Raw genomic sequence first — 23,473 nt, forward strand, 5'->3', positions numbered from 1 at the left:
AAAAGGTAACAGTGAATTCTGGAATAACCTATTTCTTTATCATGCACTCAAAACTTAAAGCTCTAGCCAAACGAGTTGGTGAGGGAAGTTTCAAATTTACAGCCATATTCATGTACTTTCCGTTCTGCTTTGATTCCAACAGAGTATGAGGCACATGAATGAATTTGAATGTTTTATTTTCTTACTGTGCTAGAATAGCTCCTGGAATACAGGCGCAGCCATGGTTTCTTCATGAGGAAATTGATTCTGTGAGCAGAACATCCTACACGCTATACATTTGTACTTCTCTTCCACTACTCTGCAGACAGCATGCGTATTTCTTGCATTTTTGGTGATCACCCATATGAACTTTCCATCCCCTAGCTCTTCAATTACTTTTATAAGGCTTGAGGCAATAAACTGTGCTGTTTCCCTGCACTCGCCAGACAGTTAGTCTTGAAGGAAATTGGGTCCGGTGTTGTGACAGCGAAATTAATCACTTGGTGTCCAGACACAATTGTCCATCCATCAGAAATTAAGGTGAGAGCATTTGATTTTTTAATCTTACCTGTGACAACAGTGTGAACACATTGATCTTCAGCCATGTTGTACCCATAGCACGGTGGTTATGTGGCTTGTAGCCAGGATGAATTAAATGAAAAGCTTTCCTCCAGTATTGGGTCTCCAGCATTAATAGTGAGGCTTTTGAAGCATAAAAAACTCTAGTGATGACTTTATCTATGCCTGTCAGAAATTGTTGTAGGAGTGCCCTTTGAAACTGATATAGCATTAGAGATACTAGACTGCTCATCAGGTGATGTCGCACGCATAGTAGACGTAGACATTTCATTCGTTGTTTCAGACGTGGTCCTCAAAAATTTTCCTTATCTCTGTAAAGGTTCCTGAGCCACACATCTAGTATATTGTGGACAGAGTCTAAAGTCTTGTAGGTGATCTCAGAAACAAAGCTATTGAATTCTGATATATGGTTCCGCAATACTTAGACATAGCTTCTGTCTTGTTTTCGATGGCCCTTGTATTGCAAAATTCCCACGCATCTGAATGATGAAGCATACTGAAAAATGCTGGTCACATACTGATGTTCAGAGTGATCAAAATGAGAACTCTCGATGGGTATGCAATAAACCTGACGTACAGGTAATTCAGGTTGAATTTTAACTATCCCAAGTCTACCAGGAAAAATATTGTAGTCTGCATTTGATTCCGGTAGTCTATTGTAGCTTACAGTTGTTTTACAATTCTAGATTTGAGACAATATGACAAATCTGTCAAGGCCGTAAGTGATTATTATGGATAACGCCCTGCATCACTTGGTTGTTATTGATAAGACACGTACTTTGTCAACAAGAAAAGATAATATTCAGTGGTTGAAAAAATGACATTTGAATGTCAGAAAATTTGAAGAAGTGGAATTGCTCAAAAATGAGTCACAAAAGAAACTGTAGTTTCCACCATACACCACTGATGAGATTGCTAAGGGATCAGTGTGAAATCGTTTGGCTTCCACCCTACCGTTGTTATTTCAAGGCATTGGACATAAAAAGGGGAAAGACTGTAGGTGCATTGGTGAAATGTGTAGTGTCGTAGTGAGAGTGGGGAAGGGGTTAGATGAGGGGAGGATAGGGAGTGGCAAAGATTGATGTCGGTTGGGGGGGGGGGGGGGGTTATGAGAACAAAAGTATGTTGTAGGAAAGTTCTCATGTGCGCAGTTCAGAAAAGCCGGTGTTGGTAGGGATCCAGATTGTGCAGGTTGTGAAGCAACCATTGAAGTGAAGCAGCATATTCAGTGACTGGGTGGTACAGCTGTCTCCTTGGCCACAGTTTGGCAGTGGCCATTCATGTGGACACACAGCTTGTTGGTTATCGTGCCCACGTAAAAAGCAGCACAGTGGTTGCAGTTTAGGTTGTGGATCACATGGCTGCTTCCACAAGTATCTCTACCTATGATGGCATAGGTGATGCCTGTGACAGGACTAGAGTAGGTGGTAGTTGGAGGATCTATGGGACAGACATTGCAACTAGGTCTGTTGCAGGGATATGAGCTAAGAGGCAAGGGATTGGGAGCAAGAATAGGGGAAGATATTGCGTAGATTTGGTGGGCAGCAGAATATCGACATAGGAGGAGCGGGCAGTATAATGGGTAGGATATTCCTCATTTCAGCTGGTATATAAGGCAGTCTTGTTACCTCAGCATCAGAAAACAGTCCTAGAAAGGAACCTGAACCCAGTCTGGAACACAGTTTTAATCTGCCAGGAAGTTTCGTGTAAGTGCGCACGCTACTGCAGTGTGAAAATTTCATTCTGGAGGTCTTTGTGGTAGATAACTTGAGTATCTGTAGCATAACTAGAAAATGTCACCATTATTAGGCGTATCAATTTTGGATTTTGTGTGAGAAGTGTATTTCTGCAAACATTATTGTTACATCTTGTGTGGTAGTTTATAGTGTAAGCCTTGTTTGTACTTCTCCACAAACCCTGAAAACCTTCAGTCAGATGCAAAAATATTTTTCTTAGTTTCTTACAAAATATTTTTAAATGACATACCAACTTACTCTGTTCTTACAAAATATTTTTAAATGACATACCAGCTTACTCTGTTATCAGCCTTAGTCTCATTCCATTTACAGAGATATTGTCTCGCTTTTCTACTCCATTGCTGTTATGAAAACAAAACAAAAACTTGCCTAAATTAGTCATTTTCTGCTCACATTTTAGCAAAAAGAAGTCCTACCGAAGAGAGGCGTGTGGCGAGCTGAACATTTCCTGAGGAGCACTCCGCTGAGGAATTGGGTTATCATAAATTTTGGCGTAAACATCAGAGTCGATGAATTGTGGTAATTGCTTTGCAGTGAAACAAATCTTTACAAAGTGTAGTTTTTCATTTTTTTAAATTCATGTATTCATGGTGTCTCACTCTCTCTTTAAAGGTCATTTGCTAACCTGATGACGTCTGTGGGAAGTTCATTGGGAATGTCGATCGATAGACCACAAAATTTATTGGTAATGGATAGAAGAGATCCTGCTTCCAAATTGTACGGCCTCCTTTCAGATTGTAAAAAGTCTGGAACGGAACTCGCCGTCGTGGTTATTGATGACAAACGTGGTGTCTACTGTAAGTGTGAAGTAATGTCATCTGGTATTTCAAATGCCTTAAAGCTCAGTATTTACAGTTAATGTTATCAAAGCTCACCCTCGTGTAGGTTTATTGATGTCAGCTGTTAGCAGTTGCAAAAATTAAGATTCACAAATTACTTATTCCTAGAAGACTGCGACTCAATGCCTTGCACTTTTACATCTCAGATCTCTCCAAACGAATAGCAGTTGGGGGGGGAGGGTCGTTCATCCTTAGCTTTAACCCTATGGCACTTCCATTTTTGGGGACTAGCAAGTGCTATCTTTACTCTGTGACGTAAACTCTGAGCACATGTTGGGTGGAATGTCTGCTCAACAGGCTGCATAATGAGGATGGTGCAGAGTAGTAGTAGTAGTAGTAGTAGGAGGAGGAGGAGGAGGAGGAGGAGGAGGAGGGTAGTGGCCAGCGTGAAACAGTTACCAATAGGAATACTGCTACACCCCATATGCTAGTGGCTCATTTGAGTATATCTGCATAATCATAGAACAAAATGAAAATTGGTTAAAAAAATAAATAAATAAAAACTGTTCACTTGGTGGTTTGGATGTTTGACAGGCAGGGCAGTCAAAGGACTTATAATTTATGACACGCATACTGTAACACATTTGTAATTATGTATTTATTCTAGTTATGGATCACAAAACTTTATACCAGGTTATTAATTTCAGTCGGCAATGACCGTTTTCAGATCTAAAAAACCTAGAGGCATCAGAAAATGTATTTATACATAATAAACCCAGTCAAATAACTGAGTACATAGTTTTTAATCACACCAAGTCAGCATAGGTAAAAAATTGTACTGTCAGAGCAATAAACGAAACAAGCTTCCATCATATTTATATAAAATGTGAATACATATGTAGTTATAGCATTCATACGAGGTGGAATCCAAAATTTTCGGGACTGGTGCTGCCATCTGGAAAGTAGTAGTAGTAGTAGTAGTAGTAGTAGTAGTAGATCTTTGCACCGCTAGGTGGCGAGAGCTGCATATCTGACGAGTCAGTGTGTGGAGCGGCATTCAGCTGGGAGGACGTGTTGCATGTCCAAAGTGATTTCTGTAATACTCTGTGTTTGGTGTGTGGCGATTTTACAATGGATCTGCGAACAGAACAGTGCGTGTGTATCAGATTCTGTGTGAATCTTGGGAAAAGTGCTACAGAGACCCTTGCAATGATTCAACAAGTGTTTGGGGGACAGAGCATAAGCCGTACGCATGTGTTTGAGTGGCATGCTCGGGTCAGGGCTGACCGTACAGATATTAAAGATGATCCTCACACCGGAAGTCCCGTTAGCCGCAGAATGCCAGTCATTGTTGCCAAACTTAAACAATTGGTTCGTGCAGATCGATGTCCTACCTTTAGAGACCTTCGGATGAAGTGGGTATTGGTTGTGGGACATGTCAACGAATGTTGATTGATAAATTGGGCATGCATCGTGTCATCACAAAATTTGTGCCTAGGATTTTGACTGCCGATCAGAAGGCACAGCGTGTTGAAGTATGCACGGACCTTCGTCAGACCGCATCTGGTGATCCAACCTTCTTGTCAAGGGGTTATCACCGGTGACGAGAACTGGATTTGCATTTATGAACCATAGACAAAGCAACAATTGTCACAGTGGAAGAGCCCGCGCTCTCAGATACCCATAAAAGTGAGACAGGTGGAGAGCACAATCATCGTTTTCTTTGATACCGAGGGAATTGTGCACAAAGCATTCGTCCCACTCAACCAAACAGTGAATTCCGTGTACTACTGTGATGTTTTGTGACGGCTCCGTGAAAATGTGCGGCGATGAGGGCCTGAACTTTGGTGTCAAGGGACTGGCTGCTGCATCAAAACAACGTGCCCTGTCACACGTCCTTGCTCACCAAGAGCTTTTTGGCAAAAAACAACATGGCGGTTGTACCCCACCCACCGTACTCGCCAGATATGGCACCTTGCGACTTTGCGCTATTCCCAAAACTGAAACTCAAGTTGAAAGGCTGTCAGTTCGACACTCTAGAGAAAATTCAAGAAGCATCGCTGGCGGTTATAAAAGCCCTCAAAGACCAGGACTTCAAGAAAACATTTGACCAGTGGCAGAAGCACCGGGACTGGTGTGTACGTTCAGATGGGAACTACTTCAAGGGTGATGGTGACCATTAGTCCAAAAATAAGGTTTTTCAACAGATGGCAGCACCAGTCCCAAAACTTTTGGATAGCACCTCATATAGGCTCTGTGAAATGTCTTAATGTCTGTCAGTAACAACCGACATACCTGAGGTATGGTATACACAGCAGTTTACACGAATTGTACATTAGCCATTTACTGAATAAACAAATGCTCAAAACACAATATAGCAGTGCCTGTGTTGTTCCGAATTACGATGCAAAGTTCCTTCGCACATGCACGCATAAATTTGAATAACACAGTCACTGCAATATCATATTTATCCACCGACACTGGGCAAGCGACTTTAAAGTAAAATGTCTCCCCTGTACAGAATGTACAAAATAGATGTAAAAGTACAGGTTGTAGACACATGGTTGACAACACATGGAAATTTGGGTCTGGCCACGAGCTGTGCTAAGGTAGCCAAATGGTAAGGTGACTGTTCATGACAAACAGGAAATCCGCGTTAGTCCCAGTCTGGCAAAATTTTCATTGTCATCATTCTATTATACAGCTCATTGTTGTCCATATTTGGAATTGCGAATACATATAATGTAATGCTCAAAACAGTTTCAGTAATTATTAATAAATTTAATATGTGAACTTACCAGAGTGCTAGCATATTATTACAGTTACACAGAGGAGGCTGGCTTTATTTAAAATGTATACTAATAATAAATCAATATAACCATTGTGTTTTTGTGTCTTTCTTTGAACATACTAATCTCCAAAACTACCAGATGGATTTTTATGCAGTTTTCACTGGTAACTTTGGCATAGCTAGGGGCATCAAATACACTATATTTCATCGAAATTGTATCGTGGAAGAGAGACTCTCATACATAATATAAAAAACGTTCTTATGTATGCAATGAATGCATGCATTAGTCGACCACAATATTATTGCACCTGGGAGTGAGTGAGCCGTGGTCAGCTTATCATGAGTTTTTATTGTGATATTTTACAAGGACATATTGAACCACTTGGTATTATATGCAGAACTTTCCTGAAGTCATTCATAGTGTGATGAGTTTTCCTCAGTCACCACTGTACTTGTTTAATGCAACATACCCAATATTTCCAACAACGGCCACAGGATGCCAAGAGCAATAATATAGTGGTCAGGTTGTATACGTGTGTGTATGTTCCACATCTCCTCCAAAACCACTGTACCGATTTCTCCAAACGTGGTGCACACGTCACTTACTGTCTGGAAAGAATTGCTGTGGGGATAAGAACCACCTACCTATCAAAGGGAGGGATAAGAGTGGGAGTGAAAAAGAGTTGTTATCCGTGACACACAAATACTCAGATTTTATTCGTCCAGTATTTGGTAACGAGAACACTTGCTGTCTTGAAATAAATTCATATCTTTATAAAACTTTTTCTCACTGACACTCCCTCACATAATGATAAAGGGAAAACTTGTATTGTGTACTACATTTTGGCTGTTCATTTTCACATCATTATTACTTCTTTAAAACTACCTGTATTCAAGACACATGTTGCAGACAGTGTTCACATACCACTGAACGTACATACAAAATCATATAGCATTGTACGACATATATCTCAGGATATGGCATGACGAGCACTAAGATGCTGCAGTGTGTATGAGATTTGAATTTATTACTTCTTTACTACGAACTCTGTTCACAAGAAATGTCGGGTGTTATCCACATACGCCACTGAATGTACCTACAAAATTATATCATTTTATAGCACAGAGAGATGGGCAGGAGATGGGCAGATGGGGGTAGGGGGCAGAAGGGATGGACAGAGAACGGGTAAGGGTGGAGATTGACTTATGGAATTTGAAAGAAGTATGTACTCGGGAATGCCGGGTATTCAGCTAGTAAGTAATGAGAGTTACAAAAATAGATTTTAAAACATGACACTGCATTATTAGAAACACTGATTGAATTAAAGCAATCTGAAGCAAAAATTCTAATACACTGTTGATACGTGTACATGTAGAAAGTGAGCATCGAGACAGTGGAAGACTGTGACACAGATACTTTTCTTACATTCTAGGAAAATGTCGGACACATTTAGCATCATAACAGAGGTACCAATACAGAACAAAGTGCAACAGCCAACTGTGAGTCGAGGCTCCGACCAGGATTAGTGCAACACAACAGTAGTACATCATATTACAAACAATAATAGACAGCTAGTTTTAAAATCACACAACGTTATGGAGCGACTGCTGTTACTGGGAAGATATTAAATGTAACCTTACTCACCAGTTATTTATAGTAACTATAGATAAGTCACCATATGTAAATTAAAGCTCTGATGAAATAAATAAAGCAGCTCTAAAATATGAACATGTTAACTGTACTAATAAAAAGCACTGATCGAGTGTCAATACATATGAGCTCTGCTCATCAAAGTTGCAAAATGAACACACAAGGTACTGAGCAAGGTGGTGCAGTGGTTAGCACACTGGACTCGCTTTTGGGAGGACGACTGTTCAAACCTTTGTCTGGCCATGCAAATTTAGGTTTTCCGTGATTTCCCTAAATCACTCCAGGCATGTCAGGATGGTTCCTTTGAAAGGGCACAGCCGATTTCTTCCCCATCCTTGACACAGTCCTAGCTTGTGCTTCATATCTAATAACCTCTATGTTGATGGGATGTTAAACCCAATATTCCATCCTGGACACACAAGGTATGGATCAAAGTACAGGGTTATTACAAATGATTGAAGCGATTTCACAGCTCTACCATAACTTTATTATTTGAGATATTTTCACAATGCTGTGCACACACATACAAAAACTCAAAAAGTTTTTTTAGGCATTCACAAATGTTCGATATGTGCCCCTTTAGTGATTCGGCAGACATCAAGCCGATAATCAAGTTCCTCCCACACTCGGCGCAGCATGTCCCCATCAATGAGTTCGAAAGCATCATTGAGGCGAGCTCGCAGTTCTGGCACGTTTCTTGGTAGAGGAGGTTTAAACACTCAATCTTTCACATAACCCCACAAAAAGAAATCGCATGGGGTTAAGTCGGGAGAGCGTCGAGGCCATGACATGAATTGCTGATCATGATCTCCACCACGACCGATCCATCGGTTTTCCAATCTCCTGTTTAAGAAATGCCGAACATCATGATGGAAGTGCGGTGGAGCACCATCCTGTTGAAAGATGAAGTCGGCGCTGTCGGTCTCCAGTTGTGGTATGAGCCAATTTTCCAGCATGTCCAGATACACGTGTCCTGTAACGTTCTTTTCGCAGAAGAAAAAGGGGCCATAAACTTTAAACCGTGAGGCATCCAGAAGCTTTAAACTGCGCATACCATCGCCGAATGGAATTAGCAGTTGGTGGATCTTTGTTGAACTTCGTCCTGAAGTGTCGTTGCACTGTTATGACTGACTGATGTGAGTGCATTTCAAGCACGACATACGCTTTCTCGGCTCCTGTCGCCATTTTGTCTCACTGCGCTCTCGAGCGCTCTGGCGGCAGAAACCTGAAGTGCGGCTTCAGCCGAACAAAACTTTGAGTTTTTCTTCGTATCTGTAGTGTGTCGTGACCATATGTCAATGAATGGAGCTACAGTGAATTTATGAAATCGCTTCAATCATTTGTAATAGCCCTGTATATTACAAGGTGCTGCCAAATATAACATCTGATATTTGTGACACATCATAGTTATCCATTCAGTCTTCTACACGGAGATAGATAAATAGCAGTTGAAAGGACACATTTTCATATGCCTTAACTGTCGTGTGCATTTGTTTACATTAATATAAAACAAATATAGACACAAATAAAAACATAAAAAGGACAGTTAAAGACAATAAGATATGTAAACTGAAGCAATTCGAGGTACATAACTCACATTTGGGAGGACAACACTTCAAACCTGTATCCGGCAATTCTGATTTAGGTTTTCCGTGATTTCCCTAAATTGCTTCAGGCAAATGCAGGGATCGTCCCTTTGAAAGGGCACAGCCAATGTCCTTCCCTAATACAAACTTGTGCTCTATTTACAATGACCTCTTTGTCGATGGGACATTAAACACTAATATCCTCCTCCAACTACTCAAGGTTCATACACACGATCTAAAAGTCCACCATACCCCATAGGAAACAAACTTTTTTTTATTTTTATTTATTTATTTATTTTTTATGGCTAAGTTCATTCAACCATTATTGCCTAAACTTTCTCTATACATACCTCCCAAAATGGTGTAGGTTCAGGAAACTGAGAAGTGGCCTAGTTTTATTAAATGCTGTACAAAACCCCACACAGCGTGTCTCCCCCTGCAGGTCCAGATGTAAGAATAGGCCCGAGGTATTCCTGCTTGTCATAAGAGGCGACTAAAAGGAGTTTCACGTGTTTCGGCCTTTATGTGATGGTCCCCTTTAGGGTTTACCTCCATTCTTCAAAATTTTCCCAAAGAGTGAGCCAATTGGGGAAGGGCACCTTACATGATGCATCGAGTCCATCATGCATTGAGATCTTTAGCCCACTTTCTCGCCGCATTTCAGTCCCGCTCATTCTTCATCTCTTGGGCGAGGATACCTTCCTGGGTGCGTTTTCCACCATTCACTATGCCGTGTTGCTTTCTACGTCAACGATGACCATGGACTTCTTTGCACTTGATATCCAGAACGGTAGCCAGTCCGTTGTGGTGGGGCCGCCATGTACCCTGTTAGTTGTAGCCTCCTGATCACACAGGGATCGCTCTGCTGATGACTGCGCTGTTAACTCCCCACGTATGCCAAGGGGTAAATGCCCATCCTCCTGGGGCATCGGGACACCCAGCAATGGCCATCCTGCCAGGTGGCCTTTCCTGCAGCTGGGTGGCGCCCGTAAGGAGGGCTCCTGGTCGGAGTGGGTGGCATCAGGGCGGTTAACGCGCAATGAAGCATAGTCCACCATCTCTCGCTGGTGGTGAAACACCAGCAGTCTCTAAGTGTTCATGAGCTCAATTCATCGCACAGAAGTACAACCTCAAATCGTTCCCCTCCCTGGCCACACCATGGGAGGAATGTCAGGCTAAAGATGGCTGCAGATCTTATTCGCCACAGTACCTTGTATGTTCAAGAGCTGATGGGGAATCTTTGATGACGATGAAGCCTCAGTTTTTTGTTGAGCATTTAGAGGACAAGTTTGGGGAGGTGGAGGGATTGTCCAAAGTGAGATGTGGGTCAGTCTTGATCAAAACAGCATCCTCTGCCCAGTCACTGACGTTACTTGCTTGTGACACCCTGGGGGTTGTTTCCGTAACCATCACGCCCCATAAGAGCTTAAATATGGTCCAGGGTATCATATTTCACAGGGGCATTCTTTTGCAGTCTGACGATGAGCTGTGTGGTGTACATTTTGTCCAGTGTGTCCACCGGGGTCCGAGGGATAATCAGTTTGCCACCGGTGCCTTCATCTTGGCCTTCGAGGGCGATACATTGCCCGAGAAGGTCAAGGTGATGGTCTACCGGTGTGATGTAAAGCCCTAAAGCCCTCCCCGATGCAGTGCTTTAAGTGCTGAAAGTTCAGCCATATGTCTTCTCGCTGTACTTTCAGCGTCACATGTCGAGACTGTGGGCGCCCATCACATCCCAATGCTCCATGTGCCCCACCTACCATCTGTGTCAACTGCAGAGAGCACCATTCGCCTTGCTTGCCAGACTGCAGGATTCTCCAGAAAGAAAGGAAAATCATGGAGTACAAAACCCTGGACTGACTGACCTACACTGAGGCTTAGAGAAACTTTGAACGTCTGCATCCTGTGTGTATGACATCATCTTACACCGCTGCTACGACAGTTCTGGCACCATCAGCTCCGCCAACCCCAGTCACCTCTCAGAGCCGGAAGACTACACCTGCCCCCTTCATGATTGGGGGCATTTCTCTCCCTGTTGCTCCCGCACCACCTACTTCAGCAGCAGCAACCCCCCCCCCCCCCCCCCACACACACACCATTGGGGACGTCCGTCCCCACTTCTAAGCTGGAGATGCGTAAGTCTTCTAGTCTTCTTTGGCTTCTCTCACTAGTAAGGGGTCCCTTGGGTCGCTCCCTTCCCAGGTTTCTGCTAGTGGGAAAGATGACACCTACCAGTGGCTGAAGAGCTCAAAAGCAGCTGGTCGTAGGACTTCCCACTCATCCTCACGCCCAGAGACTGAGCCAGTGAAGTCCTCCCAACCAGGGAAACCCGAGGAGGAGCAAGAGAAATCCAAAAAAGACCGCTAAGACCAAGGAAATTGCGGTGGCACCCACACCACCGCTACCTACAACCTCAGCGGTGAGGATGGGGTGGAGATTCTGGTGTCGGCTGAGGACATAGATCTTGCCAGACCCTCAGACACAATGGATATAGACTGCTCAGGCAATAAGTCTGTGGCTGCAGGTGACCCTGAGGTGTAAACTGTCTCATTCAATGTTCCATGCCTTCCTAGACTCATGATGATGTCATCCTCCAGTGGAATTGAGGCAGTTTTTCCACCGCTTGGCTTAGCTACAGCAACTGTTAAGCTTTACACCTGCTATCTGCATTGCCCTCCAGGAGACGTGGTTCCCGGCAATGCGGACCCCTGCCCTCCGTGGCTATAGGGGATATTACAAGAACTGTAGCGACTATAATAGTGTGTCAGGTGAAGTTTGTGTTTATGTCCTAAACTCGGTCTGTAGTGACACTGTGCACCCTTCAACCCCCTTTTGAAACTGTGGCTGTCAGAATGATGATGCAGGAAATAACTGTCTGCAATTTATATCTTCCTCCAGATGGTGCAGTACCCCTGAATGTATTAGCTGCACTGATTGATCAACTCCCTAAACCTTTCCTATTTTTGGGAGATTTTAACGCCAATAACCCCTTGTGGGGTGGCACCGTGCTTACTGGCCGAGGCAGAGATGTCGAAACTTCATTGTCTCAGTTCGACCTCTGCCTCTTAAATAGTAGGGCCGCTACACATTTCATTATGGCTCATGGTAGTTACTCGGCCATTGATTTATCAATTTGCAGCCTAGGACTTCTCCCATCTACTCACTAGAGAGCACATGACGACCTGTGTTGTAGTGACCACTTCCCCATCTTCCTGTCACTCTTCCAGTGTCATACCCATGGACGCCTACCCAGATGGGCTTTAAACAAGGCAGACTGGGTAGCCTTCACCACTGCTGTCACCGTTGAATCTCCCTCACACGACAACACATGATGGTTGAGCAGGTGACTACAACAAGCGTTTCTGTGGCAGAAAACATGATCCTTCGCTCTTTAGGGTGCTGCCGGCATAAGGCAGTCCGTTGGTGGTCACCGGACGTCACTGAAGCAATTAAGGAGCGTCGGCGAGCTCTACAGCGCTGTAAGCGGCACTCTTCCCTGGAGCACCTGATAGCCTTTAAACGGCTCCGGGCCTACGTTCACCAACTTATCAAACGGCGGAAGCAGGAATGTTGAAAGAGATATGTCTCGACCATTGGGTGCCGTACATCACCTTCCCAAGTCTGGGCAAAGATCAAACTTCTTTTTGGGTACCAGACCCCAACAGGTGTTCCCGGTGTTAACATAAATGGCATGTTACCTACCGACGCAAATGTGATTGCCAAGCACTGTACTGAGCACTTTGCTCGAGCCTCTGCATAGGAGAATTACCCCCAGCCTTTCGCACCCTCAAACGGCGGATGGAAAGGAAAGTGTCAGATTGATCACCTTGTTGTAGAGTTGGTGCTGGTTTTTTTTTTTTTTTTTTTTTTTTTTTTTTTTTTTTTTTTTTTTTTCCCCCTATAACCTTAACCACTGGCTTGTAAATAATTTACTAAATTTCATATTGTGTACTCAACTAGAAATATCTTGCCAAATCAACTGTAACTATGAGACAATAATTCGTTACTGAGTTGCAAGCATGCCGCCTCAATTCACCTTTGTGTTTTTTGCACTCATCCTGGTTAGAATCTTCATGCATGATTGGCTGATGCATTTTGTCTTTTATTAGTACCTCTTCATTATGATGTGAATTATGTCTGATGCATTTTCCCAGAATATAAGGAAAGTATTTGAAGCAGTCTTGCTGTGTCAGGATGTCACTTTTGTACATATACACTTGCTCAGTGTGTGTAAGAAATTTTGATCAGGGTAGTTTTATTTTAATTACTCTTTCAAATAATGCAGTGTTACTTTGTAACATCTATTTTGTAATTTTTGTTACTTAGATTACATAAAGCCTCCCCCCTCCCTCTTTATAACTATCATAATGTGCTAGCGTCTGGTTAGTGAACTTGGGTTAATGTAATTAATTCTTTCTTAAACTATTTTGGGCATTCAGTTATTCAAGTAAAGACTAATGTACAATTCATGTGACCTGCCTGTGCACACCATACTTCAGCTTCTTAGTCATCACAGTCCTCACATGTTTAGCTATCCATGTGTTGTGCCTGTCAGCAATTCACCATATCAATCCTACGATGAGCAGCACTTATCCTTTTCATAACACTGTCATAATTTCATCCAAGTTTTTCCACTGTTTGAAATTTAAAATTTGCGTTTTCTGTTCTAATGAGACCTGGGGCATTATCAATATAAAAAGGAAGTATTTCCAGACTTCCCAGTTGCAAGCTGTCACTTTTTGACACGAGGAATAAACAGTTTTACAAAATTCTATTAAAGTGCGTGTTGCCATCCATGAATTCTTTCAGTTTCTAAAGGTGACCAGCAGTTTTTTTTATTCCCTTAACGCACCATAAGTTTGTATACTTCCCTGTGATTGGCAAATTTTACAGGTTTTTCAACATAAAATAGCAGTGATGGTTGATTTGTATGCCTAAAACAAGCTACTGATATTTCATTCTTAGAAACTAAGGATTTTGTTGGCATTTTCTGGTAGTTTCTTCATTGTCCAGTCACTGTTTAATAGAATTTGTACTGACAGAAGGTTGAGGTAAAATAAGAGAACTGGCAGGTACACTTCCAAATAATAATCGGAAGATGTACACAAACATGACCTGGTAAATACACAGCTTTCATTACTGTATAAAAAACCTACATTTCATAGTATATGGCTATGTTACATTAATTTAAAAAGAAAAAGTAATGGTGGTCCAAAACCCTCCCTCCCTCTCTCTCTCTCTCTCTCTCTCTCTCTCTCTCTCTCTCTCTCAGCAAATTTCAGTTATAAGAATAGACAACATTCTAATGATCCACCACAGATGTTAATGTCAAGATAAATCGTTCTTCTTAAGTAAAGTAGAGTATACGTTTTATACATCATCTGTATGAACAAATCTTCAATTTATATTGTTTTTTTCAGATTTACATTGTCTATACTAATAATAAATCTGTAGAACCATTGTTTGTTTGTCTGTCTTTGAGCACACTGCTCTCCAAAACTACTAGATGATAATGTGAGCATAGTTTGCGCCACATTGTGGTCTTTAGTTCATCAAAATTAGATCACAGGAAAAAAAAGATATAATGATTTAACATTCTACTAAAACTTTGTGTCCAATAAAATTTTAAATACTACTTTCATTTGTCAATCAGTAACTGCTTCACTAGACCGACAGTGTTAGCTCTTATCGATGACAAGAGTTACCATTCTGCACAAAGTAATTATTATCTCTTTCATATTGAATATCTTTCATTAGAAATTATGGGTCTGACTGTGCAATAATCTTTTGAACAGAATTGCTTATTTTGTCAGTGCCCAAACTTTAATGATAAGTTGAGAATTATCTAAGAATCCTTTGTATAAGTAAACTTCTCTGGCTAAAACATTGTAAAATAGTATTTGTTGTCTTTAAAAATTTTTTTCTTTATAATCTTTTCTTTTATGTGAATTTCTAGTTAGGAATCTAAACAATAAGTACACAGAGACAGGTTTTTTTAGGTAGTACAATTATTTAATGCACCCCCGTTTTGTACACTTAATGTGCTAGAGTCCCACAGTGTTTCTCCTTGGATAATCTATTCTTGTGGCCTACCTCATCTCCCCCCCCCCCCCCCCCCCACACACACACACACAAAACCACTGCCAGTTTTCTGCAGAGCAGTGTGTTAAATGAGTATAAATCCAGTTTTATTTCAATTGAGAATAATGCCGCACAATGCTTCTTACAATTAAAGGATCCAAAATCACTTTGTTAAAGTGGCAAGGTTTCTATGTATACTCTATTAGGGCATAACTAATGTGAGAATAGTCTCAACCTATCCACACAGTTATGATACTATCCATTCGTCAACGGTATAAATGTTGAGCCTCTCTATTGTTGGAATTATTTCCTTATGTAATTAACTTTCAGCAGCCACACTGGACACAATACTACACACAGATGAGTACCAATCAGATTATGGCTGATAAAATTGATATCAATTAAAATTCCATCATTTTCTTCAGCTAAATCTGGTAAGAGACATTACACTCATAATGATAGACCATGCTGTCATTAACTTCATGACACCATACTTAAATGGAAATCAGTTACAGTCTCTAGTGGATTTCTTGGAAATCACATATTAATGCTTTGAATAACTAGAATTGTACTGTCCTGTCCACTACAGAGGACTCTTGCTAAGCAAAAACTGATGAACTGTGAGAACACTATCTGAACACTACTGTAGAACAAAGGAACAAAGTTATTTTTCCTGTTTAACTTGTTCAATGTTATGACCGGGTTTAGCAAGTTTTGTTCAGCCAGCTAGCTTCCAAAATGTCTTCTTTTTTCTCTGGGATCAAGTTTTCATTTTTGTTTGAGTGTATTCTCGAACACTGCACATATTCTCCAAAATTGTGTACAGGATGCAGTGGTGCTCCTTCTGCCTCATCATTCTTCTATAGTATAACACATTCACATAATTTACACAAATAATTACATATTCTATCCTTCACAAATGTTACTAACTAGCCTCAAGTTAATCATGTACACATGGTAGTGCAACACTTTACTACACAATAAGTCCACAGTCATTTTTGATAGTCACAAAGCCATATGCCATGCTTAGATTTATATGTAACAAGTCAGGCAGTAGTCACTTCAAAATCAGTGTTGCCCCTTCTTGTTTCTTGCTCATTTCAGGGACTCTTTCACAAATCATAGGGTCATTTATTGCTTGTCGTTGCCAGTGTACTTACATAAATTCTGTAAAACATGCATAGTCTAAATCCTGCTTTTCTGCAATTTACATTGTTTTTCTGTGCAAGCTTCTTCACTGTCCAATATACTCTGAAATTTTGTAGTGGCATCACTGTTCTTTCTAATGTCATTTACTGTAACATTTAAAACTCTGTATTCTCGAGCTAAACTTGACCCACTAGTGTTTTTCTTCAGATGGTCTGCCAAAACCTTAAGAACAGCATGTTTACATTTAGTTGACATAGTTGCGAATAGCACAACAGTAGCACATGATTATGCCACTGGTGTGCCATTCATAACAGCAGCAACTGAAGATTCAGGAGTGAACACAAAATAGCTACAGTGACAATTGGCAGGAAGAGAGGAACAGGTGAAATGACCAGCATGGAGCACACGGACCTTTTTTCGTGGTGCGCGCAAAAATTGAACTTTTCATCTGGAATGCCTTTGGTTAACTGATGATGCTCTTAGTTGATCAGTGTTCAGGAAATAGATGTTTTGTAAAACTTGTTTTTTTATTTATAGACGCAATCACATGTTTATGACAGTCACAACCAGTTCCGGCCATACAATGACCATCTTCAGATTCTAAAGGCGGCATACACTGAACACAGGTTCATGCGTTGACAACGCAAGATGGTCATTGTATGGCGGAAACCGGTTATGACTGTGTCATAAACATGTGATTGCGTCTATAAATAAACAAAAAAAATTTTTACAAAAGAATCATCACGCACTCCATAGACAAAATGTCGTTTATTTCCAAAATAGATGTTGTACTGTAGTATTGTACTTAGCTATTACATTTTATTGAGATTACAGGACTATGTAATTAACAATATACTTTCTTTTCCAGCTCAGGTGAAACAGTTTGCTGAACTGAAAGTTGGTGTCCTTACGCAGTGCCTCAAGAGGAGGACAGTTTCACGCCAAGATCGCGCTACAGTCTCAAACATCTTACTGAAGATAAATTCTAAACTAAATGGTGTGAATCACAAATTGTCACCTCCTGTCAGGTTGGTACTGTAAAATTTGATTTTCTCAGTAGGTAGGATTATACTAGACATGGCCTACATCTCAACAGGAAAGGGAGGGGTAAACTGGCTGGGCTAATAGCAGGAAATGTAAGGGGGGGGGGGGGAGGCACTGCCATGAGTGGTAATATACCAGTGGTCATAGGTGTTGGAGCAGCACCTTTTTTAGGATAGGTAGGACAGAACAAAGTCAAGTTCTGAGAGAAGTAAAGATTGAAACAAACCTTCAGTTTGATAAAGAAATCAAACAGCATAATCCTGGCACATTGGATCAGCGAACACAGCTGTTGGTTAAAAATTTGCAGCAATCGGCAGAAATTTTATTTCCACCCAATTTCATCTCGGTAAATGTGAGATGCCAACTATCTTTAGTGCATAAAAATATTAGAGGGCTTAGAAGTAAAATTAATGAACTACTTATGTGCATTGATGACTTAGTCATCGAACCCAGTTGATATAATCTTCCTCTCTGAACATCATGTGACCACTTGTATAGATATGTTAAACCTTACAGCATTTAAGTTAGCCTCCTACTTCTGTAGACAAAAGATGGGGAAATGAGGAGTTGCCACATTTGTTAAAAACAGTTTTAAATTTAAGAATATTGACATTAATAAATTTTGCTTAGAGCAGCACTTAAAAGCAAGTGCAACAGAGATAGAGTTTCATAATAGGTCCTTTATAATAGTAGCCATATACAGAGCACCTTCAGGAAATTTCAACCTGTTTATGAACGGTCTTGAAGATTTATTATCTTATCTAAAATTAAAAAACAAAGAACTAGTGGTTGCTGGTGATTTTAATAGAGAAACACTGTCAGTGAACAGTTACTGAAATCAGTTACGTTGTCATTCAATTTAATTTCTACTGTAAATTTATCAACTAGGGTATACAAATATTCTAAAACTGCCATTGATAATATATTTATAGACAATTCTAGGCAACTAAGCCACACTACAAAAACCAAAAATGGGCTATCTGATCATGACATGCAACACCTAACATTAAATTTTGAAAATTGCCAGGCTAAAACATCTATCAGAACTGAGTACAGAAGGCCAATAAAACAGTGAAATACAGAGAAATTTAGGAGATTGCTCAAAGAAATTAATTGGATGGATGTTTACAGCATCCAAGACACAAATGGAAAATACAAAACATTCATTAACAAAAAAAAAAAATGTTTTCCCCTGAAAGTAACTCACATTAAGCAGAAGTCTAATAAGAAACCATGGATCACACAAGGGATAAAGATATTGTGTGAGACAAAAAGGAAACTCTATCTGAAATGTAAGGACACCTTTGTTACTAGCATTATAGCTCATTAAAAAAATTACTGCAAAATATTGAAGAAGGTTATCCAGAAATCTAAACACCTCTATTATGAGAAGACGATAAATACATCCAGCAATAAAATAAAAACAATATGGGATATAGTTAAGTCAGGTACAGGTAGTACCAGAAATGAGGAGGAACAAATAGCTCTATAAATAAATGAAACATTGGTAACAAATGCATGTTGTGTTACAAACCGCCGGCTGGAGTGGCCAAGCGGTTCTAGGCGCTACAGTCTGGAACCACGCGACTGCTACGGTCGCAGGTTCGAATCCTGCCTCGGGCATGGATGTGTGTGATGTCCTTGGGTTAGTTAGGTTTAAGTAGTTCTAAGTTCTAGGGGACTGATGACCTCAGCAGTTAAGTCCCATAATGCTCAGAGCCATTTGAACTATTTTGTTACAAACCATTTAAACAAGTATTTTGTCTCTGTTACTGATAGCATGGGGTTGTCAGGTTCAGTAAATAATGCAATGGAATATCTGAGACCAGTGCACACAAGCAATCTCAGTAAAATGGAATTGACACTTACTTCACCCAAAGCAATAGAATCCATTATAAAGTCCTTGAAATCAAAGCATTCTAGTGGTTATGATAACATACCAACAAAGTTAATAAAAGAGTGTTCATGTGAGCTTAGTCAAATCTTAAGTTATTTGTGTAATCAATCACTTGTCACTGGGACATTCCCGGACTGGCTTAAACATGCTGAAGTTATACCTCTCCACGAGAAAGGGGACAAAGAAATGCCATCAAATTACTGACCGATCTCACTTTTGCCAGCTTTTTCAAAAATCTTTGAAAAGGTTGTGTTGAAGCATCTCCTTAAGCACCTTAGTGGAAATAACATACTGTCAAAGTCACTGTTTAGGTTTCTTAAGGGTTCTGATATGGAGAAAGCTATTTACATTTACAGCAAAAATGGCCTTAATTCATTGGACAACAAATTAGAGGCAACTGGCATATTCTGTGACCTGTCAAAGGCGAACTTGTCCCATATATTTTACTTTTAGTGACATGTATATTTCTCTGCCATGGTAAAGTGCTCACAGATTAAGAGAGCATCTCATTCATTGTGTTAAATGTTGCAGGAAATTAAGCTGGTAAACGTATGTGCTCCGACACAGAAATCCCTCGACACTTTTACTGATGACCTTTCCCAGATTTTCCTTTACACAACCACCACCACCCCTTTGCTCCTTGACCTCCAGGGCACTGCCAAGCCATAAGCCAAAGCATAAATGGGCCCTCACAACAGATGGAGATGCACATTTGTCATTGCTCCTTGCCGACATGCCAGGATTGCCAACATTTTTCATCCATTTGCACTTAAAAATGAGGGCACATTCAGTGGGGTGGTCTACTTTCAACAGCTACCTAAATTACATTTTCAATTCCCACAAACGTCATCTTTTCGTCAGCCTAGGAGGATAAGCATGGAACATGTTATTCCGAAGAATCCTGGGTTACACAACAGTAGGAAGTTCTAATAAGATGATTTAATGTGAGCATGCAATATGTAAGCTTCTCATTCTATTAGGTTTAATTTTTGGATCTCTGCTTACTTGAGGCAAGTTGTGATTTATTGTACAGTAGAAATGCTAAGTATTTTTCTCATAAATTTCCCTTACTTTGTTTCTGCAGTTTTTGGGGAAATTCATGTTGCCCCCCCCCCCCCCCCCAATTATTTTCTTCTTGTTCAGATTTACATCATCAATATTATATCTTCATAAATTAAAAAAAATGCACTAATTATTTTCATTTTTCAGACCTCCATGTCTCAGAAGACCAGTAATGATCATAGGGGCAGATGTAACGCATCCATCGCCAGACCAGCGAAATATTCCGTCGGTGGCAGCAGTGAGTACTTTCCTCGTACAGTACTATTCTACAAAAAGGATTGTACAGTGCTGTAAATGAATCTTTAAAATAATGTGAATTTTATTCTCTTGAGTGGTTGTTCCTGCCTTTATGTTAAAAAATGTAGAAAATGCAATCATTTATCAACCATCATACCGGAATTAGTAAAGGTACTGATTAAGAGCATTAAAACTGAAAGGGGTTACACTGCAAAGTTGAATTTAATATAAATGTTATCATTCTTTTCCATGCTGTAGGTGAGTGTCTAAGAACATGAACATTACAAATCTAATAGGACAGAGTGGGAGTGTCCAGACCACAATTCCAGTGTGTGTAGTATCATTATCTTGTCAGAGTAGGAGGAATAGGAATAGATAAGATGAGGAATGGACGAATAGGTAACGTGTTGTGCTGAGACAAGGATGAGGAAACAGCAGGTGGTGTGGTCACAACTAACCTCTATCCCATCTTGTGTTAGCTCAGTGGCTCCCTGTACAAGTGAGGGAGAGATTCCATGCACGGCTACTTGATGAATGTTTGTACACTTCGCTGCAAGTTTGTTTGGGTGAAATTAGAGACAGTACAGGCAGTATACGGAATAAATACCTTTGAAGACTCACAAGTTGTTTTGCAACAAAAAGTTTTGTGGAAGATGAGACAGCATAGATATTGCATGACATCAGAGACGTCCTAGTTTGATTACAGCGGAAGTTCAGAAAGTCAGATCTTTATCAGTGCGGCATTATTTTGAAAGAATTATAAAGCTCTTGCTTACTATTGAGAAATTACAAGAAACTGGACTAAAACTTCATTGTTTAAGCAAAATAGTAATTGTAAACTTAAAAGCACCAGCTAGAGTTTAAATTTTCAGAGAATTGGCTCCAAAATTAGCATGACCTTCTGTCTATTTTAACATATTGGGGTTTGTGCTTGAAGGCCATATGTTACTATGTTAAACATTTCAGTGGGGCAGTACAGTGCAGTTACTTTTCAATGCTACCAGAATTCGTAAAGGAAAATCAGTCTACGAATAACTCATTTGTTACAGTCTTTGTCCCTAGTGAATACAGTATTACATGCACTTTTCTTCAAAACACGTGGATCTGCAAAAATTGTTTTTTGTATGTTGAATACAGTTCGCAGGCTATAAAACAATTTGTGAAATTCCAAAACACCAGACTAGAGAAATGTGCCAATTGAAGAACTTAACAAAGACAGGAGGTGGATTTTCTTTCATGCACAAATGACTTTTGTGATGTAGAGCGGTCTTTTTTACTCAGTAAAACCACCTTTAAGGACAAACAAAGTTTCACTGCAGAAAACCCCTGGATGACATTTCTCGCCTTTTGCAGCAGCAGCAGCAGCAGCATCATTGGACAACAGTGTGTTTCCAACAACATATTCTTTATTTCAATTCCATTTAAGATGTTGATTAAGGTAGTGCAATATTTTTCTACAGTAATTCAACTGTTAACTAATAATTGTATTTGTTAAATGTACCACTATTAATGCTATTTATTTCTGTATACTGTCTGTGTTCTGGTTATTAATGTCACCATTTTCATTCAACAATCTGTGAAATTACCCTCATATATGACTAAAGCAAGGGGATAACACAAAGAGTAACAAAATAAAGCTAGAAAATAATCACAATAAAATTTTTCACGTTCTCGTAGTGTCGAGTTGAAAAATATAAGTATGAAATAGGAAAAAAGGCAAAATGGCTAAGAATATCCTGTTGTACATCAAGGAAAACAACAAAGAAACATGCGCCATTAATGCTCTTAAGTGAAGAAATAAGAATAAAACTTGAAACAAGTCCTATTCACCTTTAATGTCATTTACAACCACGGTCACTATGAAACTTCACATCTGATTATGTTAATGGATATACTGGACTATTTCCTTGCTTTCATTTTTTAATGTTGAATGGGATAGTTAAAACTGAAAAAGATGTATTTGAACTGTACATTCTTTGGGTCGGTTGGAAGAAAGCAGTCTGGGGCCAGTATATGGCCATATGAATGTGGGAAATCTCCCGAAATCAGCCTCTAACTGAAACTTCCCGACAGATTAAAACTGTCTGCCGGACCGAGACTCGAACTCGGGACCTTTGCCTTTCGCGGGCAAGTGCTCTACCGACTGAGCTACCCGAGCATGACTCACGACCCCTCCTCACAGCTTCAGTTCTGCCAGTACCTCGTCTCCTACCTTCCAAACTTCACAGAAGCTCTTCTGTGGGGCACATTTCAGGTATCAAAGTAATCTATGATAATAATACCAGTTAGATAACTACTAATTGTTTTAGGTACATTAACTTATGTGAACTTGAGTTCTTGGGGCACAGCTCACCAGGGAGCTCGCATCTCTTTTTATAGCTCCCATTCCTTTCTGAAGAGTAGGTGACACTGTCTTAGGGAGCACTGGGACTCCTGGCAGTGGTCATTGCTCTGAGTGGCTGACACCTGTGGGGAGAGCCCTTGACCAGAGTAGGCTCCACTGTGGCAGATATCTTACACAGTGAAAAGACCAGAGTTGCTCTCTGGTAACCATGAGGCTCCACCTGCCCCTCAAATAGACATGAATGTTTTAACATAAATTGTTATTACCCCCAAGAACTTTGCTTCCTTGTCTGCACTGTGGTAGGAAAGTAAAATCAAGGAAACACCAGAAGCTTAATTCTCTGAGCTCCCGGCTTGCCCACAGACTGATGGAGGGCTTTTTGAACTAATAAGCTGTGTTATCTGTAAATAATATTGAAAATGTATTTGGAGAAATCTCTTCCTTAACTAACTATAAAGAGGTTCTGTCTTAATTTTACAGCTGATCCTACCAGCCTCAGTCTCTGTAACACCCCACAAGAGCCTCAACATGGTACAG

At 40.4% G+C, this 23,473-nt stretch overlaps 1 protein-coding gene and 1 non-coding gene across 5 annotated transcripts in view; one reads left to right on the forward strand and one right to left on the reverse strand.

The window, feature by feature from the left end:
• Nucleotides 1–23,473, forward strand: part of LOC126202940 (protein argonaute-2-like) — a 250,858-nt gene that overhangs the window by 188,804 nt on the left and 38,581 nt on the right. For all 4 annotated transcript variants that reach the window (XM_049937038.1, XM_049937035.1, XM_049937037.1 and 1 more), the window contains exons 15-18: nt 2,716–2,834; nt 2,928–3,112; nt 17,221–17,380; nt 20,503–20,593. In XM_049937038.1, coding sequence (XP_049792995.1) covers nt 2,716–2,834; nt 2,928–3,112; nt 17,221–17,380; nt 20,503–20,593 — 555 coding nt within the window. The remainder of the gene's footprint in view (nt 1–2,715; nt 2,835–2,927; nt 3,113–17,220; nt 17,381–20,502; nt 20,594–23,473) is intronic.
• Trnas-cga (transfer RNA serine (anticodon CGA)) lies at nt 22,677–22,751 on the reverse strand. Its single transcript has one exon. It is a non-coding gene; the product is annotated as a tRNA-Ser (tRNA).

Source organism: Schistocerca nitens, chromosome 9 (assembly GCF_023898315.1).
Source record: "Schistocerca nitens isolate TAMUIC-IGC-003100 chromosome 9, iqSchNite1.1, whole genome shotgun sequence".
NCBI classification, from domain to species: Eukaryota; Metazoa; Arthropoda; class Insecta; order Orthoptera; family Acrididae; genus Schistocerca; species Schistocerca nitens.